Genomic DNA, 26,330 nt, shown 5'->3' on the forward strand with positions numbered 1-26,330 from the left:
ATTAAAATTTACGAAGTGTTTACACCAATACACCTAATTCTTAATACCCCAAAAGATAGTTTTAGATGGAGTCATAAATATCAGGAGTCCATAGTTGTTATGAATTCTTATTGGCACTTCCGGATTAGTGCTGAAAGAAAACCGAAGTAATTCGGATTTTACATTTCATAATAAATTGTGTGTCTTTAATCTTTATTGTGTTTATATAATGAAACCATGCACGCTTAAATGTAAGCATCATATTCAACCCAAAAAATTAAAAAAGAAAGAAAAGAAAAGAAAAATAAAAAAAGAAAAGCATGTGAATAGTTAGGCTTTTTTGTAAAAAAAAAAAAAAAAAAAATTACTATAGGCTTTTTTGTTTTTTTGTTTTTTGGTACAAGCATATATTTGTTGACTACTTTTTTGACGAATATGTGTTGACTGCTGAGGTGTTCAGCAATTGCAAATCAGAATTATTATTCACCAAAAAAAAAAAAAAATCATTTTAATGAATTTATTTTTATTTTTCGGTTTTTTCGAGGCTCATTTTTCATCTGTTTTAATTTTAATTATATTTTGGTTTCGTTGTCAGTACTCTCTATTAACTTTTAATTACGAATTATATCATTCCCCCGAAAGGACAAATTAAAATAAAGAAATGCTGCTCAGAACTGACAGGCTTGCCCGCTATTGTCGTCGTTTTTGTTTTTTCTTTTTTCGTAATTAATGAGATGCCCGTGTTATAACATATTAATATAAAATGACCGTACTGTAGGATTCTCTGTTTTAGAAGCAATTTATATAATATAATAGTATTAAAATTATCAAATATTTATTAAATAATATAATAATATAATTTATTTTTTAAAATTTATTTATTAATTTAAAAATATATTTTTATATTTAAATTATATGCATTTATCATTTAATAATATTAAAAATATATATTATTTGATAAATTTTGATATATACAACTTTATATATGATATGCCACTGTTGAAATTTATAACACATGATGAAGTATCGCTGCAGCGGATAAGACTACAAAAGCTACATATTATTGGCTATTAATGTATGCTGATTGATGAACTTTTAAATCATCGATAAAAAAAATCCATTTTGCTTTAAATAAAAGTTAAAGGAATTAACTTTAAAATGATTTTTTTAAATAATGGAAATTATCCAACAGATGAAAGCTTCGAACACCGGGCCTTTCAATCTTTATTAATATCCGGATCAACACTAATATGCTTATACATAATTTTTTTTTTTCTGCTGAGAAATATGTTTATATATTATAAATGTGTGAAGTAATAATCAAAGTTTAATTTGTTTTTTATTAATTCCATAGAATAAACGTGATGAAACGTATTAAAAAAAAATAGTTTGAGAGATAAAGACAGCAGATTAATAAAATAGAAAAGATGAAATAAATAGAAATAAATTAAAGAATTAACTTGTCATGTGTGACATTCACCAAAAAAAAAAAGAAAAAAAAAAGGTAAAAAAAAAAAATACGTGTCATGTGCGACACGATTAGGAAATAAAAACCAAAAGGAACTAAACAAAATAAAAGATGTGAAGTGCGTCACCATAAAGCAGCAGAATGACGCAGATGGCGCTGGGATTTCAATTATTATTATTTTTTTTCTTTGAAAAGCATCGATTTCACACTTGAACATGCATTTGTTGTTGATTTTGAAATATGATGTTTGTGGATCTTTTAGGGTTTAGGACAATAATTTAGTGAAAAAAAAGAATCAGCATTATAAGTATTGTTTCAAAAATCATTATTTGAATTTTGATAAAGGGTTAGTGCCTCGAATAGTTAACTACCGTGAAGTATAAGTTTCAATCTAATCTGATGTCTATGATAAATTTTTTTTTTTTAAATAATAAAAAAAAGGGAAGATTTTCAATCTTTAAACCATAGGAATCATGGAGTTGGGTTAGTGAATGTTTATTGGTAAGATTAGGAGAAAGAAATGAAGATTTGGGGCACGGCATTTGGGGGTCCCACGAGAAAACCACGAATATAAAAAAATAAAAAAATAAAAAGGCAAAAGCGCTGGCGTAGAGGCTTCACGTGGTCTCCTAGAGGAAGCAACCTCGACCCAACCCAGAAACCCAGCTTGCTGAACTCATATATATGATACGATATGATATATGGATAGGTAGCTTTCAAAATTTTAATAATTAATCTCTGTTTCTGCATGATATATATCTTATATCTTATCCTCCCATGGAGAATATGAATACTGAAAGCAAGAACAACAACAAGAGGAAAAATATTAGCCATGCTGCTGCTGTTGATCATACAGTACTTGATGATGATGATGATGAAGAGAAGAAGATTGACAAGTTCTTTGCTCTGGTCAACCGCATTCGAGAGGCTCGTGACCTTCTCAGCAGCAATTACGGGGCTGCAGGAGCAGGAGGAGTGAAGGAAACCAAAAACTACTACTTAGACAATGACAACAACAAGAGAAGGAAGAACAAGCAGGTTCAGAATGATCAGGAGGAACAATATCATCCTATGCCCACACCAATGAAGCCTTGGAAGCCATTGTTTCAACTTGAGGACTTCATGGATCATGAACACCTGCTTCCCTTTAATGTTCCTCCTCCTACCACCTTTGGGAGTTCTTCTTCCCCAAATGTTCCGCCCCAGAAACAAGACAGTGCCGAGGAAGGCTTAGATCTTAGGCTTTCTCTGTAGCCAAAAACAATATGTCTCTTGTTATATGTTATCTATGTTGTTGATTAGATGTATTTGATGGGAATTCCAATCTATGAAATTAACTATATATACATAGTCTATTATATTTTGCACCCAATTTAATTATTCTTATTTCTTTTGGCCAAGATGTTCTTAACAAAAAAAAAAAAAAAAAAAAAAAAGATTCACTTAGCATGTATGTTTGCGTGTGTGAATTCTTAAATCAAAATATTAAATTGGAGGAATATGGAGACCGGAGCGTAGGGATGAAGAAAAGGATATAAACCAGAAGTGATGGAAAATATATGCTTCTCATTTTTTGTTATTAGTCAAGAGATTAGAATAAAAGAGAATACGATTTTATAGTCGTACTTTTGCATTATTGAATGAAAAAAAGTAAAATTAAAATTTACACATACAAAAAAATGGCTCATTCCTCCATATCTGGCTTTTGAGGTTCATCACCATCGGGTGAATTTCTGGTAAGGGATTATAAATCTGGGCAACATGATTCCATGCTCGAATTCGAGCCAAATCATGAAACACTTGGTACTCTGTAGAGAACCCATGATCAAGTTTTATTTCGGATGTGTATTTGTAAATTTATCCAACATGGCCTCAGAAAGAGAAAGAGGCAAGTGAAAATTGTTCATTTATCCTCGAGTTATGAACTTCCCATTAGTTAGTTTGTTTAAGTGGAATGGGAATTTTGTATAACGCATATTTGTTATTTAATATATAAAAAATAATAAATAATAAGTAGATATGCAGAAAGACATTATGGTATACCACAGAAAGTCTCGAGGGTGAAGTTGCACATTACACAATGGTACTCTGTTTTGAAGTTATATTTGTTTGGCAACATGGTAATTCAACAAGTTGGCACTTTTCACCCATATGTGACTCCCGTGGCTTAATTAACCGCTTTGACCCTAAAAAGGGTACAAAAATTTGTGGGTTGATCGAGATATTTTGAGCCACGGCCACGGCCACGGTTCAAATGAAACCCAGCAAGGTCAAGTGGTGAAGCCTCCGGGGTATAGCCAGAAGAAAGAGAACAAAACCGACAAATGGTATTGGCTGGGATACTTTAAAAGTCAAAATGATAGCGAATCATCACAAGTCATCCACACAACGTCATCACCTTGTACGTCACGCCCGTGTATGTGGTTCTCAGATTGGAGCACACCTATACCTACCATGTTGATCTTTGGTCTATGATCTATAAGATTATAATCTGAGTCCTGGAGGTGACCACGTCAAACATATGATGTCACACCTCTTTCGTCACTCAATTATGCAATTACGCGTAAAATTAGACACCCCAAGTCAAGACTTGAGAGAGGTGTGAGACTGAGAGCGACTATCCACCGCCCCTTTTACATGTGTCTTGAATTTGACACTCATATTTTGTAGCCACGGTTTTTGAAACTAATTTTGTATAAATATATGCATATATTAATTTTATCCCTTGAGAGTCTTTTGAACAATGGGAGATGATAAAATTAATATCCAGAATGGCTGTAGCGGAGAAGATGCTGAGGAGGAGATGAAGATTGAAAGGTTTTTTGCTCTGATTAGAAGCTTCCGGGAGGCTCGCAATCGGTGCCGGAGAAGAGAGGAATTGTACGATCAGTTATCGGAGAAAGAGAAGGAGAAGAAGAAAATGAAGAGGGAGGATTTCTTCAAATTGGAAGATCAGAAGCAATCAAATTGGATTCCATCATTCGAGAGGGAGGATTTCACAACACAAGTGGAGTTTCTTGGACTTCCTCAAGTCTTTCCTCCTCCATGCCCCAATTTCACTGCCAAAAATCATCACCGCCCAAAACAGCCTGTGCAAGACCATGCTTTGGACCTCAAACTCTCTCTTTAACAACGATTGCTTTCCTTACTTACATGCGTGCATTTTTTTATTTTTATTTTTTATTTTATTTTTTTATATAAATGTATTTTCTGTATGCTTGGTTCTGTTACATGTAGTTTTACTTGCAGATGATATAAATTAAATATGATCTTTTTTTTTTTTGGCTAAATATTAAATATGATCTATTTATATCTTATTATTGTTATTATTTTAATATTGGAGGGTTTCAAAACAGAATATTATTATGAATATCATAAAAAAAAAAAAATTAATTGAAATTCAAGCATATGCAAATTAACATGAAGTGTAAAACAGAGGCATTCAATTTCGAAGTGGTATTGTTTAAAAAAAAAAAAGAAAAAAAGAAATTCGAAGTGGTATGAAAGTGGAGGTGCAGGGTGCCAAATTTGGATTTTGTAACGGTCTTTTCTGGAAACAAGCGGTGTTACGTTTGGCCCAAATATTGGTGTCAGCTAGGCCCCATGCATAAGATATTTTCGGGGCAATAGTTGGGACGGATATAAAAATTCAAAAAGAAATAAAAGTAATTAGGTCTCCAGTCAAATCCCAACGTTTAATTTGTTGCTGAATTACGTAACTATCTTTTTCCTTAAATGTTGTTACTTCTACGCTTCTGCAAATCTGTTACCAACTTTCTTGCTTTCTTGAACTCTGATGTGATTCCCTATCCAAATTTTTTGATACCCAAATACCTCTTCAAAACTAAAATAATTCATAAAAATCTAATATATTGTATAATTTCAAACACATATTTTTAATGAGAAGATGAGCTTTATTAGTAAATCTAAATTTTTAATAAATAAAACAAGACTTTCAGTTAAATTTTTCATACGTTGGGTATCCCGGATCGTATGACACGGATACTTCACCATTCTTGCCCAGTCCTGACAACATGGGACATGAAATTAACAAGATGGGCCTTCTCAACCTGTGATCCAACATCAATTGGGTCTTTGGACATGACATTAACAAGATGGGCCTTCTAAATCTGTTATCCAAAATCAATTGGGTCTTTGAACATGACATTCACAAGATGGGCCTCCTAAATCTGTGATCCGACATCAATTGAGTCTTCTTATACATTTTGGGCTTTTTAACGATAACGGCTATGTCATTTAAAAGGGCATGTTGATAACTGTAGGATCAAATATAACAAATAACCACCGCTGTGCAACTGTGTTCGCTATTGAGCATGTAATAGGCCATGTACTTTTTTTTTTTTTTTTTTAATAGGAAATAAGCCCTGTATTAAAGAACAAAGTTAATATATTTGTGTACAAATAAAATCAAACCCAAAAAAAAAAAAAAAAACGAAAAAGAAAAAAGAAAAATAAATGTGCCTTTGTTGCGCCTCTATCAAAATTTAGAATAAATTAAGAATGGGAGAAAATCGATCCTATAGCTTAATTATAAATTTAAAAAAGCAAAGAACTGAATTGTAATTAGAAAAACCATTTAATTAAAACCCAATAAATCATGCATACAAACACATAACTTAATGAAGGACAAACGCAACTTTATTACAAACCATCCAGCAACTTTATTATAAACCATCCAGCGAACATATTATTATGTATACAGACAGAGTCACCCCCAAAAAAAAAAAAGACAAACCAAGGGCATTGCATACATATGTATATATATATATAATGCCTTGTCACTCAAACAGTAGTGGCCTAAATTTCCAAGTTCCAACCTCGAGAGTGTTGAGTATAGGAGGAGATTGGAGCCTGTGAAATGAAAGGACACCAAACCAGACTCAGACACACCACATTTTGTAGTACATTTCCCACCACTTTCACAAGGAAAACATTAGATCATGTCCCTGCAGTGGCTTTTATTATTCTCTCCTAATAAGAAATTCTGAAAAACGTCACCATATCACAATAACAAAACGACAAAACCACATACATATATAATCAAACTGCAAACATTGTCCTTTATGATTTTATTTTTATGAATAATATACTGCAGCAGCTAGTACTGGAGGCTTAGCGACGGAAGCTCCTGACTTGGCGTGGCAATTCAGGATCTTCTCCTCGCAGCTTCACAACGGTGTAGGCACCAGCACCGGCGAGTGCACCAAGTGTTGGTGCCACCAGGTATATCCACAGTTGCTTGTAGTTTCCCGCTGCAACTGCTGGGCCTAGTGTCCTCACTGGATTCATTGAACCTCCACTTGTATTCCTGCCCAGTGCCAAAACAACTAATCACAATTACTTCTCTTTAATGTCATTATATATATATATATTTTTTTTTTTTCCGTCTTTTTGTTTCAATTAAATCAAAGCTTTAATTTGTATTTCAGTTAGTTTAGAGCTTGTCATTATCATGCAGCTCATATATATATATATATATATATGATTATTCACAGAACAAATGTCCCTTTTCTTGCCTGATTGATTACTAGCTAATTATTAATATTTATTCTTTGATTCGATTCCTTGCCAGATCTCTGATAACTGACAACTCCTTGGCCCTTAGTCCTTACCACCCCTAATTAAACAAGCGAGTTGAAATCTGATAGAGCTTTCTTTTGTCTGTATAAAGGGGATAAGGTATACGATAAGACTTTTGATTTGATTGAAGCTCTTTTACTTTTTGTCGCATTTATTTGTTGGCATGCGATCATAGCAAGTCAAATTTCATACTAATAATAACAAGAAATTGATCTTATTGAGCACATCCTCATCACATATTCTTCAGAACCAGTATGGGTGTTTCGTTTTTCTTCAGACTGTAAGGTTTACAAACTATCATAATAATTATTACATCATACTGTGCAATCCATTAGATTATAGTTTTGGAGTTTTAAAATCAAAAAATGGACTTTTATTTTATTCTTTTGCTTGCAGTCGCAGTCATATGTTATTATTAAATAATTTTGTATGTCAACTTCATTTATTTGCTCTAACTAAAATAAGATATTTATAATATCACATATAGGATGGATTTTGATAATTTCAAATAATATATATATATATATATCCGATCGATCATTTATTTGATCAATTTAGAATTATTAAATTAAGAAGCATTAATTTTCGGTTAACAAACGATAATATATAAAACACAAAGAAAGACACGTATAGCATAGAAGAAAAATTATTGAGAAGAAAAATTAAAAAAAAAAAACGAAAATTAAAAAGAGATTGTATGGTGAGGATGTGAAATTATAAAATAGATTAATAGTACTTACCCAGAAATAAGAATGTTGAGCATGACAGTAGCTCCAACAGCTATACCCGCCAATTCGCCGACCTGGATTGGAGGCATGCATGCACCCAAATTAATCCTTAATTAGTTAATTGGAATGGATGAGATTGTCGAGGAGATTGAAGAGAGAGAGAGAGAGAGAGAGAGTATATATATATATATATATATACGCACGGCGCGGGTGTCAGTGGCAACAGCAGTAACAACAAAGAGGAGATTGAAGGTGATGATGAACTCCAAAGCGAAAGCCTGGGCGGTGGTGGCAGAAGGACCCGGAACCGTAACTCCACCGGCCAGGAAGGGATGGAATACGCCTTTGAGAGCGAATGATGCGCAAATGGAGGCGGAGACTTGAGCAGCCACGTAGCCGGGAACTTGGACCCACGGGAAGTGGCGGAGGGCCGCAAAGGCAATGGTGAGTGATGGGTTGAGGTGGGCCCCCGAGATGTGGCCCGTCGACAGAATCACCACCATCACCGCCAGTCCTGCGCATGCCGCGTTCCCGATCAGCGTCTCTGCTCCGTTGTACTTTTGGTTCACAATCGGCCCTGCTGTTGCCACGAATATCAGGATGAACGTTCCTACAAACTCCGCTCCTAGCTGATGATTATTATATTAATATATATATATATACATATATCAACTACGTAATTATTAAATTCATCTAAATTATATAATTTTACATATATATATATATATATACATATTATAGCTATTAGATAAGTTTGGTGGATGCAGTGCACATGTATTTGATCACCATATAAGAAAGAATAAGCTCTACGGATGCCGTTTTCATCTCCACCACAACAAACTCACATTTTAATTTTGACCATGACAATGACTGTTTGGTATTTAGGGTTAATGTCTTGGGGATTGGTTTCTCTATCTCCAAATTTAATATTATATAAAAGATAAAAAAAAAAAAAGAAGAAGAAAATTCTATATATATATATATTGACAATGTATAATTGAGATGGCACATATCGATTCAAACACGAACAAAATATGAATTGAAAATTATAAAAGGTGTCGGTCATAATTCACTTTTTTAAATGGCCCGCGGTATATGTAGCTGAGCTCACCATTTTTGGCACTTCCAAACCATAGGCAATTAAATTAGTTAAGAAAGACTCCTAGCCACTAGAAAAAGAAATGTCATTGATAATGAATATATCCATATACATACATACATATATATATATATATATATACGGTGGTTGTTGGTCCTTGAAACTGATCATATAACTATAAGATGACTTTCTAGCCAGCTAAATGGGAATTAAGTCTTCAGTCTGCCAAGATTAGATCATAGATACAGTATTATAGTATTGGTTGATATATATATATATATATACATATATTTTAATTAATAGATAGTAAGTTAGGAAATGAGGTGGCATGAGATGGCAGGTGTACCTTTCGGGTGAGACTGACATCGGGAGCAGGGAAGCCGTTGAGGCAAGAATGAGGAGGTTCACCCCAAGTTGGAGCCCCCATTGGAAAGCACTTGCAACGTGGCATTGACTTCCTATCATACGACAGCGAGTCCACCCGCGGGTGGTTTGAGAACAGCGGCGCCGGCGTCCCCGGCGTTGGCGGCGCCGACGCCGGCGTCCCAGGTGCAGATTCCGGCATTTCCTTACTTTCACTCTGATAAATTAACAAAAAGCTAGCTACACAAAATTTAAAAAAGAAGAAATTTTTTTTTTTTTTTTTTGGGGGGGAAATTGGGATGTTATGAAGAAAAATATTACATATTTTTGTGATTTTTATAAAGGTATTGCTACACTGTTGGTTGGAGATAGGCCAGAGTGAAGAACAAAACCAGGTAACTAAGGATAATTATATGTGATACATATAAAATAATACTACAATTTTTTTTTTTTTTTTTTTTTTGGTGGTTATTCTGGGGAGGAAGGAATGGAAATAATTACATGATTTGATGGGCTTTTATAAATGTGTTGCTAAGGAACAAAGGAAATGAAGAAAGCCAGGTTATGAACTACAACTGAGCAGAGACTTATATGCTGCCAATGTTCATAGAGGGTAAGAAACTAAATTGAAGAGATTTTTCGCAAAATTCTTTTGGGATGGAAATTGGGTATGCAGAGGCAGAGTTAGATGAGCCAAGATATGCTTAGCGAACAAAAACCGATAACCGGAGGATGGAACTGAGGTTCGAAAAACAAAAAAGTGGTGTGTGTAGCAAAGGGACAAGGAGAGAAGAACAGAACAAGAACTGAAGAAATGAAGAAGTTGAGGGAGGTGGAGGGGGTATTATTATAGGAAGATGTGCGGGTAAGAAAAATACGATGAAAATACTGTTTGATTAACGAAATGGTCATATAAATATAATTATATATAAATATACAAAACAGAAAAAGCAGAGTAGGTAGCTTGGCCATCCAAAATGTCGCATAAGGCATTTTTCTAAAAATAAAGTCAAATGTCCACTCTCATCATGTTTAGTTAAACGCATTTAGTTTCTAGTGACAATCTGCATTATTAATTACTCCGGGTAGCAAGCTCTTACCTTTAATTTAAATACCAAATTATAAGCCAGATTAAGTATTAGTATGTAGGTAGTTAAAATTATCTCCTTTTTTAAATTTAATATATGTCCAAAGAAAAAAAGTGCATTATAACTCGTTAGCCCACCGGCTATGGCCGCTATGATGTGGGCTGATTAGTAAAGTTAAAAAAGGTAGCGTGAGAGATGCGTGACTCATGAATAAATACTGTCCCTTGAGCCAAGGAGAAGAGAATCAATGCGTATAATGCTAGTTGATTTATTCCAAATTTCATTGAAAGAGACGCGTATGATTGACCAAAAGCGCCTAAACGCACATGCCCAGTGACGCCCATTTCTTTTCTTTCTTTCTTTATTTATTCATTTCTATTATTTGTGTAATTGATTATTGTCCACCACCCTCCCTCCAATAATACAATAAAAATTGTTTCCATGTTCTTTAGACTTCCATTTTAAACAATCCTTGCACTTTTGGGCCAGCTTTTTGCTCATTATATGTATATATATATATACACATATTTGTTTCTTGATAATATATATGTATATATATATATATACACATATTTGTTTCTTGATAATATATATGTATATATATATAATTGAGGTTGATTGATTAGTCTGATGATCGGAAGACTTGCAAATGCATTTAGCAATCATATTAATTTTTGATAAAAGAAGCAATATTCTTGAGTAGAAGATGGAACGAATCTTGTCCATTAACTGATTTTTATTATTTTTTTGATAAATTTGTCCATTAATTGGTTAAATATTATATATATGAAAGATATAATAACATGTATCCGATGGGGTTGGGGGCGCAGGGGCCGGGCAATTGCTTAAATAATAATACAGTCCCTGACGTGGGGACAAGTGATCCAATGCCCTTCTACTCACTGTTACATAGCAGGATAATATGGCAGTGGCATACTTAGCTGTTCCTTCTGTATTTATCCCACATTGCGTAATTGTTGTCATTTTCCTTTTTTCTTGATAATTTAATTTAATCAAACCTAGACTTTCATGAGTTCAACTAAATATAGTGTATATTCACAGAACGTGTGACTTCTTGTTATTCCAATTGTCTTATTTTTACTTAACATTTATTATTATTCAATTGTTTCATCTATTGATATATATATCTATATATATATATATAGATATATATTTATTATCGCAAAATGAATTGGCAAGGAGGATTACCGGCGACTAATGTTATTTATAAACGCAAATAACAATGATTAATAAAACAATAATTCTTCTTAATTTTAAGTTGAGATCAATTTTTAGTTTGTTGTAATTAATTAATTTGGAAATTGTGCCATAGAGTTAACCCATACATGTTGCCCTAGCTAAAGTTGTCTGTTAGGTTGTTTGCCGCTAGATCAAGCTGTGTACTTTCGTTGCTTTGATGGAATAAATTTGCTTTTAATCTTTTGCTTTGCTGCATAATTCTTAATTATTCTTTAAGTAAGGGGTAAGACATATCAAACCACAGCTACAGGGCAACTAGCATGCACTCTTGGTAGATGAATGGGCCTGGGTATAAATGAGGCCACTAAAACAAGGTCAAACCTCTTTATCAATTATTATAGTTATTATTTTAATTTCACCATAACTCTTTATTAACTACATAGTATAGCTTGTTTGGATTTTAAATATTATATATACGCCTACTTTATCGTAACCATCAACAAGAAAGAATACTTGACAGCCAAGTGCCTATTCTCGTTTAACTGTTACAACCATCCTATATATATATATATATATTGAATTTGAGGGTGCTTATTAAGTTGGCAGCTGCAATCAAGAATATGCTAATTTGTCTGCAGTCTGAATGCTTGCTGATATGAGTATAGTACGTAATGCTCGTGTTTTGTATATAGCATTAATACCAAATTAATAAAATACATTTTAATTTCCACTATTTGGCATTGCTCAAAATGAAGGAATGATAATTTGACGTCCGAATACTCCAATTGAGCACGAAATTTGATGTTACATAACATGAGCAGTAGTTGTAGTGGAGGTCCTTTTTGAGAGGTCATATATAGCTTCAATAATGGAAGTTTTGAATATCTGCAGAAACTGAGATATAATTTTTCTTATAATAAATTATGAAATGAATTTGTGGGAAGGCCTACTATCTGAATTAATATTGCAAAGTGCAAACAAAAACAAAGCCCAAGTTGTCTTTTTATTGAACTTATTAAAGGTAATTAGTGCATATATATATATATATATATTGGCATTTGTTATGTAGACAAATATTCTAAACCTCAGAAGCATACATAGAAATCTCATATAATTATTCAATTCAATGCAAGGAATTAGCTAAGAAAAAGGAGTTGTCTTTTTACACAATAATGAAGCCTCATAATCAATTGGATCGATGGGAGTGGCAAAGTGCGAAGGTCCTTTAGATTGATGCATAATGATTGCATGTGAGAAAGTCTAGTAGTGGTTTGACCGCTACAAACGCAGACCTAGCTTTACTTCTTATACATAAAAAAGCATAATATATATATATATATATGTATCAATGGCTTAGGTTTAGAGTGGGTAGGTTCAATTCGTGGTTGTTGGTGGGTAGAAATGAAGATACTCTCCATGATTATGGTTTATAAATAAATATATAAACAAGACATTTGACTTTTTTCCATTTTCTCTTTTCATTATATCCCTTCTTTAGAGATCATGGGGATGGCTATTAATACTTTATGTGTAAATGCCAGCCACACACACAATCAGAATTACAAGGAGGATGAACCAGCTGAGACAATTTAAATCACTAGAAGTTTCCTCGCTAGCGCTCCTTTTTTCATCGGCAAAGACATCTTTGGACAGAAGCCTTTTGCAGAGAAAGTGGGATTTTCTTCATTGTGGTTGAATACCAAATGTGTTCCATAAGGAAAATGGAACTAACAAACGAGAAATAAGTCTAATATTCTAATCAATAAAACCATTTGGATATATACCTTTTCAATATTATAGTTTTTTTTTTTTCTCTTAAACAACAATATTATTGGGTTAAGCTTAAACATATTTGCTTTCTAATCCGGGGCTTTTCCTTTGTTTAATTAACTTAACTTTGGCAATTTAAAGTAATAAATAACAATAATATCTTCCATCAGAAAATTAATATTAATAATTCAAAAAAAAAAAATTGTACTACCTATCCCGAAAAGTTTAAATCCGAATATAAGTACAGTCTTTTTTAAATTATCCAAATTCTTCTTGCTTTTTTATTTTTGGTGAAAAAAAAAAGGTGTGTTAAGTATTAACGACCAAGTGTGCGAGGACTATGTCATATATTAATTGTAATGGCCGTTTATCAAATCAAAGATAATAATAATAATAATAAAAAAGTAGTGATGGTCCTTTATGTAGTTGCAGGTCCCACAGATTTTAATTATATATGTTACCATAGATGATAATACTATAGTTTTTACCAAGAAGAATATTGAATTGTTTATTTATTTTTTGAATAACATTTGGTTTAGTGGAAATTTAATTAATGTTGTCCCAAGTTCTCTAACAAGACTCTGATAGATGTGTTGAATTCAATATATATGTCTTAAACTTATTTTTTAAAAAAGAAATTAGAAATGTGCGATTGTACAAGTAGAAGCGTTTAGTCAGATGTAGGAGAACGATAATAATTTATGGTGCGGCTGTGGTAACGAAGATGATGGTGGGATTAATTTTTCAATATTAATTCACAGGAAAAGGAGTGCAAAAAGTAAAAGGAACCAGACCATCTGGCCTCAAGCCCACTGGATAGTGGAAAGCCCAATTCATGACGTTGGAAAAAAGCGTTTTCACGTTTGTTTTGATGAACATAAAATATGACACCACCGACGAAGTACTCACGATGCATTTACTTTATGCCCACACTTCTTATGATGCCACCGGCATCCTTGTCTTTCAGCTTGCATCAGTATCACTATCAATTATCAAACCACCCACGACTTGCTAGTGGCTACCCGCCAAAATTGGAACTATTTGGACAGTCATTTTGGCAGTTGTTTGCACTTTATTTTTTTGCTTTTTTGTAGTTATGGTAATATATATCTATATATTATAACAAAAATAATATTAGTAAAATATTTATAAAAAAAAAACAGTAAAAGATAGGATTTGTAATTGTTAGATTTGTATAATTTTATGATTTGATTGTTATAGATGGTTGTTTTTTTATAAATTTTTTGTTATATTAAAATCATGTTTGATATATTTATATATATCAATAATATTATATTTATTAAAATATTTATCAAATTTATTGATTAAATGATGTGGTAAATGATATGTTAATATTTAATTGGTCTATTTTGATAATTTATTTTTTCATTTAAAAGTTCATTAGTCTATATTTAAATTATATGAATATGTTAACCAATAATATTTTAATAAATAAATTTGATAAATATTTTGATAATTATAGTATTAATAGTATATATATATTGTGTGTACGAATTGTATTTGATATGTATAACCAGATGTATAAATTAATGGTAGGTGAATTATTTTTTTCTTTTTTTTTTTTGACTTTTTTGGTTTTTATTTATTTATTTTTTCTAGATGAAGTTGTTAAGTTTTAAACTTAGAATTTATTGAATTATCAACTTTAATACCAAATTAAATTAATATTTTTTTCAAAAACTTAATTAATAGGAGATAAACTATTATTTCTCTTATATTTTTCTTTAATATTATGATAATAAAAAAGAAAATTACTAGTGAATGTAATCATGTAATAGGAGAATAAGAACGCTGGTTCAATTGAATTCGAGCAAGTAGCGGAGGACAATGGAGGAAGATGGGCAATTTCTTATTAATTTGAAATATAAGTGATGTGCGTTTTAATATTTAGCAATAGCAAAAATTATTGTCGAGGTTCGTGGTTCTTGATGTAGATTTCCTGGATCCTTGTCAAAGGATTCAACTTTCCTTTACGTGTTAAACAAACGAAAAGGATAAGAAATGGATTTCCTTTTAAAAAAAAAAAAAAAAAATTGCTTGAGAAGGCAGGAAGAATAAACTTTTGCCAGTAAGGATGCGAAATCATAAATCACAAATCACGAATCAGGAATAAGGAATCAGAAACCAGTAGGCCCCACATTTTTTTTTATTATCAAATGTAGGCCGTGGCAATCGAACGTGGCCCACAGCAGTCCATTATTTTTGTTCTGGTCGAAGCCAATCATCTACCGTCATCATGTAGCAAATGGCCCACACGTACAGAAACATAAAGAAAGTCAAAATAATAAGTGCGGAATCATTGGCTGAGACTTGCTTAGGCCCCACATTCACTCAAACCAAGTAATGCATAAGGTGAGCTGGGTCACGACTCTCGAGGTTACTCTGTTACTCAAGCTACTTTCAGAAAAATAAAAAAAATATTAATAATCATTAAAAAAAAAAAAAAAAAAAACTGTGCAAGACAAAAATGACACACAAAATGACCGGTGAGGCATCTTAATTCCAACCTCTCACTTTCACATCTTTTTATCTATTTTCTAACTTTTATTCCTTTCTAACTTTTTATTAAACAAAGTGAAGAGGAATCAAATTATAAGAACTAAGAAGAAGGTTTTTATATTTATTACCCCAAAAAAACAAAAGAATAAGGATTTTTATTAATAAACCAAATAGGCATAATTTGCGATACTTTATAGGGGTCTCATTTCATCTTTGATTAATTATAGTTACAAATCTTGCCGAGTGTTTGTAGGGGTTCTCTATTGAATAGGAGAAAAGAGGCCTCTACGAGAGTACGTCGGTTTGTTGAAAATTCTTATGGTGTTTTTTTTTTTTTTGATAAAAAAAATTTATAATGAATACATATGATGGAATGTGTTATTATCTTATCAACTTCTCTTACTTTTTATTTATTTATTTTCAACAAAGTAAAGTGATCTCATAATGCTACTGCGACCCGAAACTTCGGAGCCACAGATTGTGAAAATAGTATCCACCACTTAACTGATCATCCACTATCACCCTGAAAAACTTACATATAAACCACGCAATTCCACATATTTACTGTGTGTCATGTGAGTGTGAGAGAGTCAATTACTAACAAAAGGGCTTCAATTATGAAGTCGAAATGATAACCAAGCTAGTAAGTGGGATTGTAACGTGTTATGCGTAACATTAATTCCAAACTCATTCTCTGATCTTCATATTCTTTACGTAAACTTCAAGTCTTAATGTATATGAAGAAAAGCATATCAATTTCTGTATGTTTTCCGTTTAGATGAGAGGAACATTCGAGATCCCCATAACCAAGTGTCTTAATGGTTCACACAAATTACTCATACCCAAAAAAAATAAAAATAAAAAATAAAAAGGGCAATTGATCATCAAAGTGTGACCCCATCGTTCAAGTGGGAAGATTTCTCTGAAGATGTGCACTTGAAAACCATTATGTGTAATCTTTACAACATATACATCCAACCAGCAAGAACCATATGCTATACCCCAAAAGAAAGAAGATCCTTCTTTTTCTGGAAGAAGAAGATCTCTTTTAAATGTTATACATTTTTTTTTTTTTTTTTGGGTCCTATATGTTTTTCTAAATTATCATTTCGTGATCATCGGATAATATTTTACCCTAGTTTCATCTAGTATAAGAAAAAATTTATATATCATAAGCTGATATATATTTAACTCATGGCACCTTATTAATTTCTAATTCGTATGACACAATTTTGGTAGTCGTCGTCTATATATTAATTAACAACTTCATTAGTTTTTTTTATTTTATTTTATTTTATAATAATTTCTTTCTTCATTCTAAAAATTTGAAACTTATAACCTTTTAAACCTGTTAAATATAGATGTGAACAGTTTATTGAGTCAATTTCATTTAATAATTTCAACTTCACTAGTTTGAATGGTCTGAAAATTAGCCAAGTCCTACTGGATATTTATTCTACACGTTATAATTTGATTAGCCACAAACATTCCGATCATCTGGTAATGATTGCTCTACTTTCACATACATTTAAATGTGTCCATTAATCACTTCTTGGGTGGATACAAGGCCCCCTCCCCCCCCAAAATTTTTCCAAAACCACCTCTTTTGTATCTATATTTTTAATGACTTTCTCAAAAAATTATATTCGGCCGCCCCCTCTCTCCCTCCACCCTCCCCCAGCCAAAACCAAACACCCGAAAAAATTAAAAAATTATAAATTAATATTTTCCACCTCTAAATTTAATGTTTATCCTTTTAAATCACTTCTTTATCATGAAAATAAAATATTTTGTATTTTATAATGAAATAGGTAATAAATATTGTAGTTTTGTATTGTATATTTAATTTTAATATATATATATATATATATGTATTTATACAGTGAACTTTTTTTTGGGGACAAATTATGTATCAAACTTTTTGATGATCCATTCATATATACATACATATATATATATATATATATAAATATATATTTGTTTGACCTTTAAGTTTTCAGTTAACATATTTATCTCAATAGAATTTTATAAGCTGTATTCATTAAACGTTTATCTTAATTAATTTTACTTATGTTTTATTCAAAAAGAATTCTTTGATAAATACTTCTAACTTATGATATGTAATAGATATAAAGTTTGATGCTTAAATTTAATATGCAGAAGCCCTTACAGGTCAACTAGTGGCAAAACCATTGTTTTATTATACAATGATCCAGAAATTGAATCCCCTGCTTTCAAAGTCTAAAAAAAAAAAAAAAAAAAAATGGCAAAACCATTGTTTTATTGTGCATTGATCAAGAAATTGAATCGTCTACCTCCAATATCAGAAAAATAAAACATGATGTGTAAAGTATAATTTCCATATTTTATTATAATTTTGTTTATTTCTATTCAGGTTAGTTAGTTCAAAACCGGCTCCATTAGTAATAAAGAGTTTATAAAAGCCGATTGCGCTGAAGAAAAAGAAAAAAAAAATCTTTACAAATCTGCCACCCCTTGGTAAAATTTTTGGATCCGCCTCTGATCACTTCCTAAAGATTCCAGTAAGCTCATGATCATCAGTCACAATCTAGATCGATCTCCTTAATTGGAAGGCAATAGCACGAACTTAAGACGTAGTTCCAAATAGAGCCACTGCATGATTTCAGACGTGAAACTTTGGAAATTAAATATTATATATATATATATAGGGAAAGGAAAACAGAGAGAATGAAGTAGAAATAATGGTCAATGAATGTGTCAAATCAATTGTTGAACCCCATGAGATTGTGGCCTCTTTTTGGTTAAAGACAAAAGGCGATGCGGAGTCATCAATTTGGAGTTTTCCCACTGAACTGTACATGGCGACAGAGATCTCGGAATCATTAGAAAGGGACATCACCAATTGCTCTACTACGCATATATAAGCCTTCCATGCCCATTCCATTGCTACCTAATAATTAAGTCGATAACATTTACCCAAAAAAAAAGAAAAAAAAAAGAAAATAAATGAATATATATATAATTAAGTCAATGACATGAAAGCAACACCGCCCGCTTTTCCCACATTCTTTCACTTGATTGATGGCCTCAGAGTTAAGAGGAACTCAAAACTCTACCCTTCTTTTTTCACTTTTTGCTTCAATTCAATTTGCCGACTGAGTGCTGTCTTTCTTTTTGGTCTGAAATTATGGCAACTTTGGACCTTTTGTTTGGATGGACAGGAAAAATGAATGAATCTTTTAGTCTGAATGATGATATGACCACTACCTACATCAAATTAAACAATATGTTACAAAGTGTACATCGATCTTTTTAGTCCAAGCTTCTGATACGTTCTTTTTGTTGCACGCACGTTGAATTTAAATCCTATATATATATATATATATATATATGCCACGCGTGTAATTGTGACGTTTGTCGAAATAATGGACAGGGTTTTTCACCCGACACCGCAAATTAAGTAATTCATATACACTTTTACAAGGAGAAACAGGCAAGTAATTGATATCAACTCGTAGAATTAACAAGACTGATACTAATATTTGTTACAAAGGAAATTAACAAACGCAAAAAGCTATGCTTACAAATCTCCTCTGACCAAGAGGCTGGGAGCACAATAAAAGATTTTCTACAAGCAACCATACAAACATTAATTAAACGAAAAAAAAGGAAAAAAAAAAAAAAGGGAAATAAAATTTAAAGTGCAAGCCGCTAAAACTTGTGAACAGGGGTGACCAAATTAATGATATTGGTACAAGCTAGCTACTTTGTTGTTGTGTTTAGAGGACTTTTCCCCAATTTAGATAGCCTCACTTCCCCACCCCTTGGGCTGTTTTGCTCTCTTCCACCAGATCGAGGACTTTGCTCTCCTTTCAGTTCGCTCACACGTGGACTGTTGGAGGAGAACCGAGGGCTCTCAACGATTTTAGGAGCATTTGCTGGTGTTGAACTAGTGCTTGTCACTTTTGGGCTGCTTGTATGCCTGAACTCACCGCGACTTCTAGTAATAACTTCGTCTAAGATTTCACTGTCCCCTGCATAAGTTGCTCCTGAGCCTAGTTCTGCCTCCTGTTTTTAGAGGGTGACAAATACATATGGAAAATTAAATTATATGGATATTGGCCACTTAAGTTTGCAAGGTTGTCTTAAGTGGTAAATTTTTACCGTTGCTAGATTAAAGGGTAAAGCCGGTGCCTCTTCATACTCTGCTGCATCCAAGTCTTGAAGATGTACTCCTTTGAAAAACTTGGGCAGAAAATATTGTCTAACAGGGACCAAAAGCATGATCATTAACGGAAACATAAGGCCAGCTATTGGAACCCAAGTAAGTCCAAAACATATGAGCAAATAGGCCAATTGAAAGAGTGTAAAAGTTGCAATTGTCTTGAAAGGCACAGTTTCAACAAATGTGGCATGGTACTCTTCAAGGACCCTGAGAGACAAGAAAGTCATTTATGAAATTAAAAAAATTGTATTTCCTACTTGGATAACTTATAACAAGTCAAAAAAACAAAAAAAAAAAAGGATTTGCAGACATTACTTGTATCTCCTACTTGGGGCGGTAAAGAGCAACAAGATCCTTTCCCAGAATTGGTTACCCGGAAGGCTTTCAATGGCCATGAAAGCAAAGTAGCCCCAGAGGACTGAGGTTGGGATCATTTTGAGGAAGGGCATGGCTGCAACACATCCTCCTACCATTGCAGCTTGAAGCAAGTTACTGACCCTCTGTTCTTTCACTTCAACTGGCAGTAGATCATCAATCTCCTTCTCAACATCGAAGACTGTCTCATCAACTGGTGCATCAATATAATTACCCATACTAGAAGCCGCTTGAATGGTTGATTCCTTAAGATCCCTTAGCCCCTGCTCAAGTAGATTTTATGATATTTAGAGAACCATGCCTAATAATCAACCATTCATCATTAAGAATGTCCATGAAAATTCATTCTCTGAATGATTTTGTTGGCTATGCAAGAAAGTAAATCAGCAGAATAACATATCATGATCACAAACTTACCCGAGATGAGGCCTCCTGGTATATCAAAGGAGTCTGCATTTGTTGATAGGCCTCTTGCATATTCCCATACAGTTGTCCCAAGCTAGCATTTTTTCTCATACTTCTGCGTGCTGTAGCAACTAGTCGGTTGCGAAGCAACTGCAAGAGAACATTGTGAATATCAGCCAAAGAATAAGAAAATCAGCTAACATTTAAAAAAAAAAAAAAAAAAAAAAAGGAAAAAGAAAAAGAAAAAAAGTTATGTAACAAACAATAAGATCAGAGGGAGTTTGGTTTGAATATTACCTGGTGTTTTAGAGTAGCCAAACTCTTTGTGTGCATTGGAGACTGTGGAATTACCCCATTTGATGGAGGGATTCCAATGAGACCACACAATAAGGTCTGCCATGGGAAAATAAGAGACTAATCATAAAACAAAAAACTAAAGGAAAATTTGAAATTGAAATTAATAATAACAAAAAAGGGAAACAATTTGGGCCTTAAATTTACATACCAGGAACCCCAAAAGAAGCAAGTCATAATGGTAAGATGCTGGCTTTCTCAAATTGAACTCTTTTTGCTGAGAAAGTTGGGATGCCACACTGTGATCAAAGTAGTATAAGACAGCAATCATTGATGCTGGAATGAATGCTCCTATAATATACAGAACAGGAACATTGAGCATGTCCTGCCATTTTGAAGAGATAACCATTAGATCTTTATCTTCTCGAGGAAAAAAATAGAGGCGCTATTAGACAATAACAATTAACAAGCTGAACTAAATTAAACATGCCTTGATCACAGTCCAATTCTCATATGCACCTGGCGACCATGGATTGGGGCTAAAGAGGCGCCTTGGGATCCCTTTTGGAACACTACTGGTTGGTATGTATGAAATGGCTGTCCAGATTAGGACCATAAGTGGCACGCCGTAGTCTGCTACGAAGCTTCGAAGCCAACCTGATCCAAATTAACAAATTGTGTAGATGAAATTAAAGGATTCTCCTTTTACCGCAATTGACCCAGAGAAATTTAGAAGGAATACTAACCAGAGCCGTAACGCCATGACCTTGCCTTTCGACTTCTTAGTGCAGTGAGAAGAAGGCCAAATGAGAGGACCAAAGCAAACATTCCATTTGCAAACCTCCAAGAAGGTACAAACTCTAATGAATTCGGATTCTCTCGTTTTGGAATGAGAAATTCATCCACCAGTCCCTGTTTACAACAAATTAAGCAAGGCCAGTGCATAAACTAATTGCAAAAATTCCAGGACTTAATTGGATGATGTAATTTAAACAAATATTCCAACCTTGATTGCTTGCTGCAAGAAGAGCATTGCAATAAGGAGACCAAACAATTCCCCTGCGACACGGGTGAATCTATTGATAATGGAACAAGCTCCCAATATAGCCAGCAAAAACAGTAAGAGTGCAGTCCACACACATACCCTAAGAAATTAGATGGAAAAGGAATATCAAAAGACAATAATCAATTTTATTAAAGGGGAAATTAGCTAGAGAGGAAATTGCTTTGCTCACCATCCCGTCCATGCTAAAAACAGATTCCGACCCAGTTCTGGTCTTTCTTTAGCAAAATTAAACATGAATGTGTACATGATCACAGTCGGCTCAGCAACTCCTAGAATCAGCAATGGTTGACCACCAATGATTGAATGTATGATCCCACAGAGCGCTGTAGATGCTAAGGTTTGAACGGCTGTCAAAACTCCATCTGCAAGAACAACAGGTTGAGATACAATATTATCATCATCTACAAATACTCATCGTCATGTCTCCCTAAGAATCTAATACAATGCTTTGCTTCTTTCTCCTTCTTCTAATCAAATACAGCAATCCAAAGGTTTTAAAAAAAAAAGAAAAAAAAGAAAAAAGGAAAAGAAAAGTGTTACTTTTACTATAGATCACTTGTTATAAATTTCTGTCACTTTAGCTGATAGATTATTCCATATATAACAGATATATTAACTCTGATTTGTTCTTTTTATCCAAAATTCAGGTCCAAATACCAGTATTTCGCTCCAGCTGTTCGCCAAAGGAAATGACGGGGATTGCAGACGCGAAGAATATATATGTTGTGGGAGCCAATATCCTGGAAAAACAACTTACAGAGACATTAACATATGCGTATATATATACTTTATGGCAAAATTAAAAAACTGAAACGTATAAAAATCATTTTTAATTCAATGTGAATGAAAATATATACCTGATGCCCGCGCTGAAGCCACCAGTCCAATCCTGCTTGTAGCACATCAACCTTCCTTTAAGATCATTCTTGATCCCACGAAATGGCACAAAAGTCTCTTCCATATCTTGTGTCTTACAAACGTTTTTCTATGTTAAATGGCCTCAAGAGGGAAGTTGTAGCAGAATACTGATTAAGGATAATGAGAAACTAGCTTCAATTCAACCCACCCCGCTATGGATATTCCTGAGGCGGTTTTGCCATTTTCCCAAGCTAATAAGAAAGTAATGACGTCCAAATTAAGGAGAAGAAACAAATTTTATTACATGATATTGGCACTTGTACAAGTTCAAAACAAGCAAGTGCAGAATAGATTCAGACCAGTGTGAAGTTGAATCTGTTTCAGGAAGAAACGCAGAAATGCAAGATGCCCAGAAGGTGTTTGGATTCTTGGAAAAGAACAAACGACAAAAAGTTGTTCAAGGACTAATGGGAAATAATTGATTGATTAATAATTATAATATATATATATATATATATATATATGTAAAATAATTAGAATGTAATAGAGTTGGATGAAGAAGAGGAAGGTAGAGCTAGCATCCCACTAATCCTTCGCAATAAGTGTTAAGGGGTTGAGAATAGAGAATGTGAGAGTCCAAAATATATAAAGGCCTTGACTTTGAACTTGGAAAGGAGACAAAGAGAAGAGAAGGGGAGGTGGATTTGGTGCAGACACAGGCGGATTTCGGATGTTTTATGGTAGAACTGCTCGCACCCAATACAATACTCTACGTAAACCGCGTACAATTGTATATAGTAAGAAAAAAAAAATGTGTATAGAGCACAAATACAGCCCATGCGCCCACCACCACCAGTTGACTTTGTACAATAATATAGAAAAATATATTATTAAAATTACATTATCCTTCATAATTTTGTCTTCTTTTCAAAGCAACCAAAACATTAAACAAGCATCCAAATTAAAGTCCATCTCTTACTTCTATTTTTTTTTTTTTTTAAATCTCATTAATTTAAAATATCGATGGTTCTTTTAACATTGTGTTGAAGCAGACTGATATGCCTGATGCCTTTTTTCTCTCTTCTTTTTAATGGTTGAATTTAATGCTTAGTATATACTTTAGCAGGCTGGAAAATTGAGTGTTAGGCTGGCATTCTTGTCTTGGGCAATATATTCTAAGCACTTTCAGCGTCATGCATGTTTATGCATTCATTTTGATCTTGATTGCTTCAGTCTTCCTTTTCTATTTATTTATTATTACTAAAAGTAATTTCATACTTAACATATCTAGATATATATAACTACAGCGAGTCGTTTTATAGCAAAGTTTGAGTAATCATCCAGTGACTTCTGGTTGTCTCGTGGATTGAAATGAATGGCTGTTGGCCAAAATGATTAATTATCAAATAAGCTAACTATATTACCTTTCGTTATTCCTGTTACTTATAACTAAAAGCAGAGAAATTAATTCACGAAAAATAAATGTAAGAAACACAATAATTTTTTTTTTGGGTCGAGTAGGAAGCATAATAATTTATGTATGATGATATATAATTAGATTTCTTAAACGTTTTCCCTACCAACATCAGCATGGTTTGGACCGTGCAAATTAATGGCGGTACTTCTCATCTAGTGGCCATCTTCACTATTATTTAATAAATTTGTATTGATAAAAAGTGGCTTTAAGAAGAATATCCTAGTACGTATGTGACGTCCATGGGAGTGATTTTCATATCTAAAACTACAAAACACGTTCCTTTTGCTTGTTTCAGGCTTTCGGCCATTTCTATTATAATAATAATGTTAAGAAAACATCTCACCTGTTTTTGAAAAGAACGGTAAAATGATAATTTAACTTAACATCAAACCAAAGAGATCCATGAGGCATAAATAAAGTGCTTTCTAATCTACATCTTCGCCTAACTGTCAATTATATTCCATGCCTCTTCTAATATGGTACAATATTTATTTAGTATGGATTTTGCAAATTTAACCAAATTGTATAGCATGTTTTTTGTTGGACTAAAATCTATACCTCTTGCTCTTAAGCTGATCTTCAACAAAAAAAAGAAAAAAAAGAAAAAAACAAGCTGTTCTTTGGTTTGATTATGTTTAAGGATTTTCTACAACCTCCACTTTACCTCTTCACTCAGTCTTTCAAGTTTTTGGTCTCAATTCAACTGGGAGAGAATTAACCCTCATCTGAATAATAGTTCCAATTCGAGTTTTTTGATAGTTTGAAAGACCATTCAAGTTTTCTTCTTCCTTGTCATGCGTTAATTGTTCTCTCTCTCTCTCTCTCTCTCTCTCTCTCTCTGTGTCTCCCCCCACAAATATGAAAACTTGCAAATTGGTTGGATATTGTTAAGAAGAGATCCATTAATCATGTGTTGATTGGATCCTAAGGTTGAGATATAAAGATATGAAGGATGAATATGAGAGGAGACGTATGTACAGGTTTTGAAATGAGAAGAAGAGCCCAAGAAATCACGGGCTGTCAATGCCCTGAAAAGCATCATATCTTAGAAAAACAAAAGCCTCTCCCCATATTCCTTGTAGCGATCAGCAAAAAAGAAAAAGCAAAGCACCCAGAATTAACAAATAAGGGTATTTTAGAGCATCTCCAATAAAATTATAAATATACTACAAAACAATGTTTTGTGATGGATTCACATTTGGGCCCCAAAGGACCATGGCTCCTTGCTTTTTCACTCGTATATGACAAATTTAGATAATATAGAAAAAAAAAAATTGGATATATATATGTATATATAATTTTTTTTTTCTTTTTCTAAGTGGACGATTGCCCCCACCTCCAACCCAAATTTAATTAATATCTTCCTTTAACCAGAAAAAAAAAAAATTTATTGTCTTGGGACACTGCAAACATCTTTCTTCCTAAGTATTTTTTAATCATTCTAAAATATAACTTATTAATTTAATAATATATTATTTTTTATTTGCAGTATAATTTTGTGCTAACAGACAATACTTCAAAATTTTAAAGTTAGGTTTGGTATTTCGTTTACACTTTTTTGTTTCTTTTATTTTATCATCTATGGCATTTAAGACTTCTTTTTTTTAGTGTATTTTATTGACATTTTACTTTTGTTGGTATCCTCTTTTTAGCTAACTAGATCCATTCTTTAAGAACTATACAAAATTTTTATAATTCAGCTAACAATTTATTTGTATTTTTAAACTATAAATTTATGTTAAATATATTGTACTATCCCAAAGACCTATATTATAATTTTTTAATGTATATATTCAACGATTTATATTTTCCGAGTCTATATATATGTAACA

At 32.8% G+C, this 26,330-nt stretch overlaps 3 protein-coding genes across 3 annotated transcripts; 1 reads left to right on the forward strand and 2 right to left on the reverse strand.

Moving 5' to 3' along the window:
* The first annotated feature begins 1,980 nt into the window (after positions 1-1,980).
* LOC125424012 (uncharacterized) lies at positions 1,981-2,819 on the forward strand. The gene has a single exon (XM_048480164.1). It carries the CDS (start codon positions 2,225-2,227, stop codon positions 2,699-2,701), a length of 477 nt encoding a protein of 158 aa, XP_048336121.1. The 5' UTR covers positions 1,981-2,224; the 3' UTR covers positions 2,702-2,819.
* Positions 2,820-6,105: 3,286 nt separating this feature from the next.
* On the reverse strand, positions 6,106-10,120 carry LOC107426176 (aquaporin NIP3-1). Its single transcript, XM_016036281.4, has 4 exons — positions 9,222-10,120; positions 7,980-8,405; positions 7,789-7,850; positions 6,106-6,776 (listed from the first exon to the last, which is right to left on the reverse strand). Exons 1-4 carry the CDS (start codon positions 9,438-9,440, stop codon positions 6,581-6,583), a joined length of 903 nt encoding a protein of 300 aa, XP_015891767.1. The 5' UTR covers positions 9,441-10,120; the 3' UTR covers positions 6,106-6,580.
* A 9,104-nt stretch (positions 10,121-19,224) lies between these two features.
* On the reverse strand, positions 19,225-23,640 carry LOC107426180 (boron transporter 1). The gene is made up of 12 exons (XM_048480047.2): positions 23,021-23,640; positions 22,821-22,903; positions 22,333-22,525; positions 22,104-22,242; positions 21,844-22,009; positions 21,588-21,754; positions 21,309-21,482; positions 21,101-21,196; positions 20,816-20,953; positions 20,339-20,661; positions 19,963-20,230; positions 19,225-19,866 (listed from the first exon to the last, which is right to left on the reverse strand). The coding sequence occupies exons 1-12, from the start codon at positions 23,122-23,124 to the stop codon at positions 19,561-19,563; spliced, it is 2,157 nt and encodes a 718-aa protein (XP_048336004.1). The 5' UTR covers positions 23,125-23,640; the 3' UTR covers positions 19,225-19,560.
* Positions 23,641-26,330: the final 2,690 nt, after the last annotated feature.

This window comes from Ziziphus jujuba, chromosome 9 (genome assembly GCF_031755915.1).
Source record: "Ziziphus jujuba cultivar Dongzao chromosome 9, ASM3175591v1".
Classification (NCBI taxonomy): Eukaryota; Viridiplantae; Streptophyta; class Magnoliopsida; order Rosales; family Rhamnaceae; genus Ziziphus; species Ziziphus jujuba.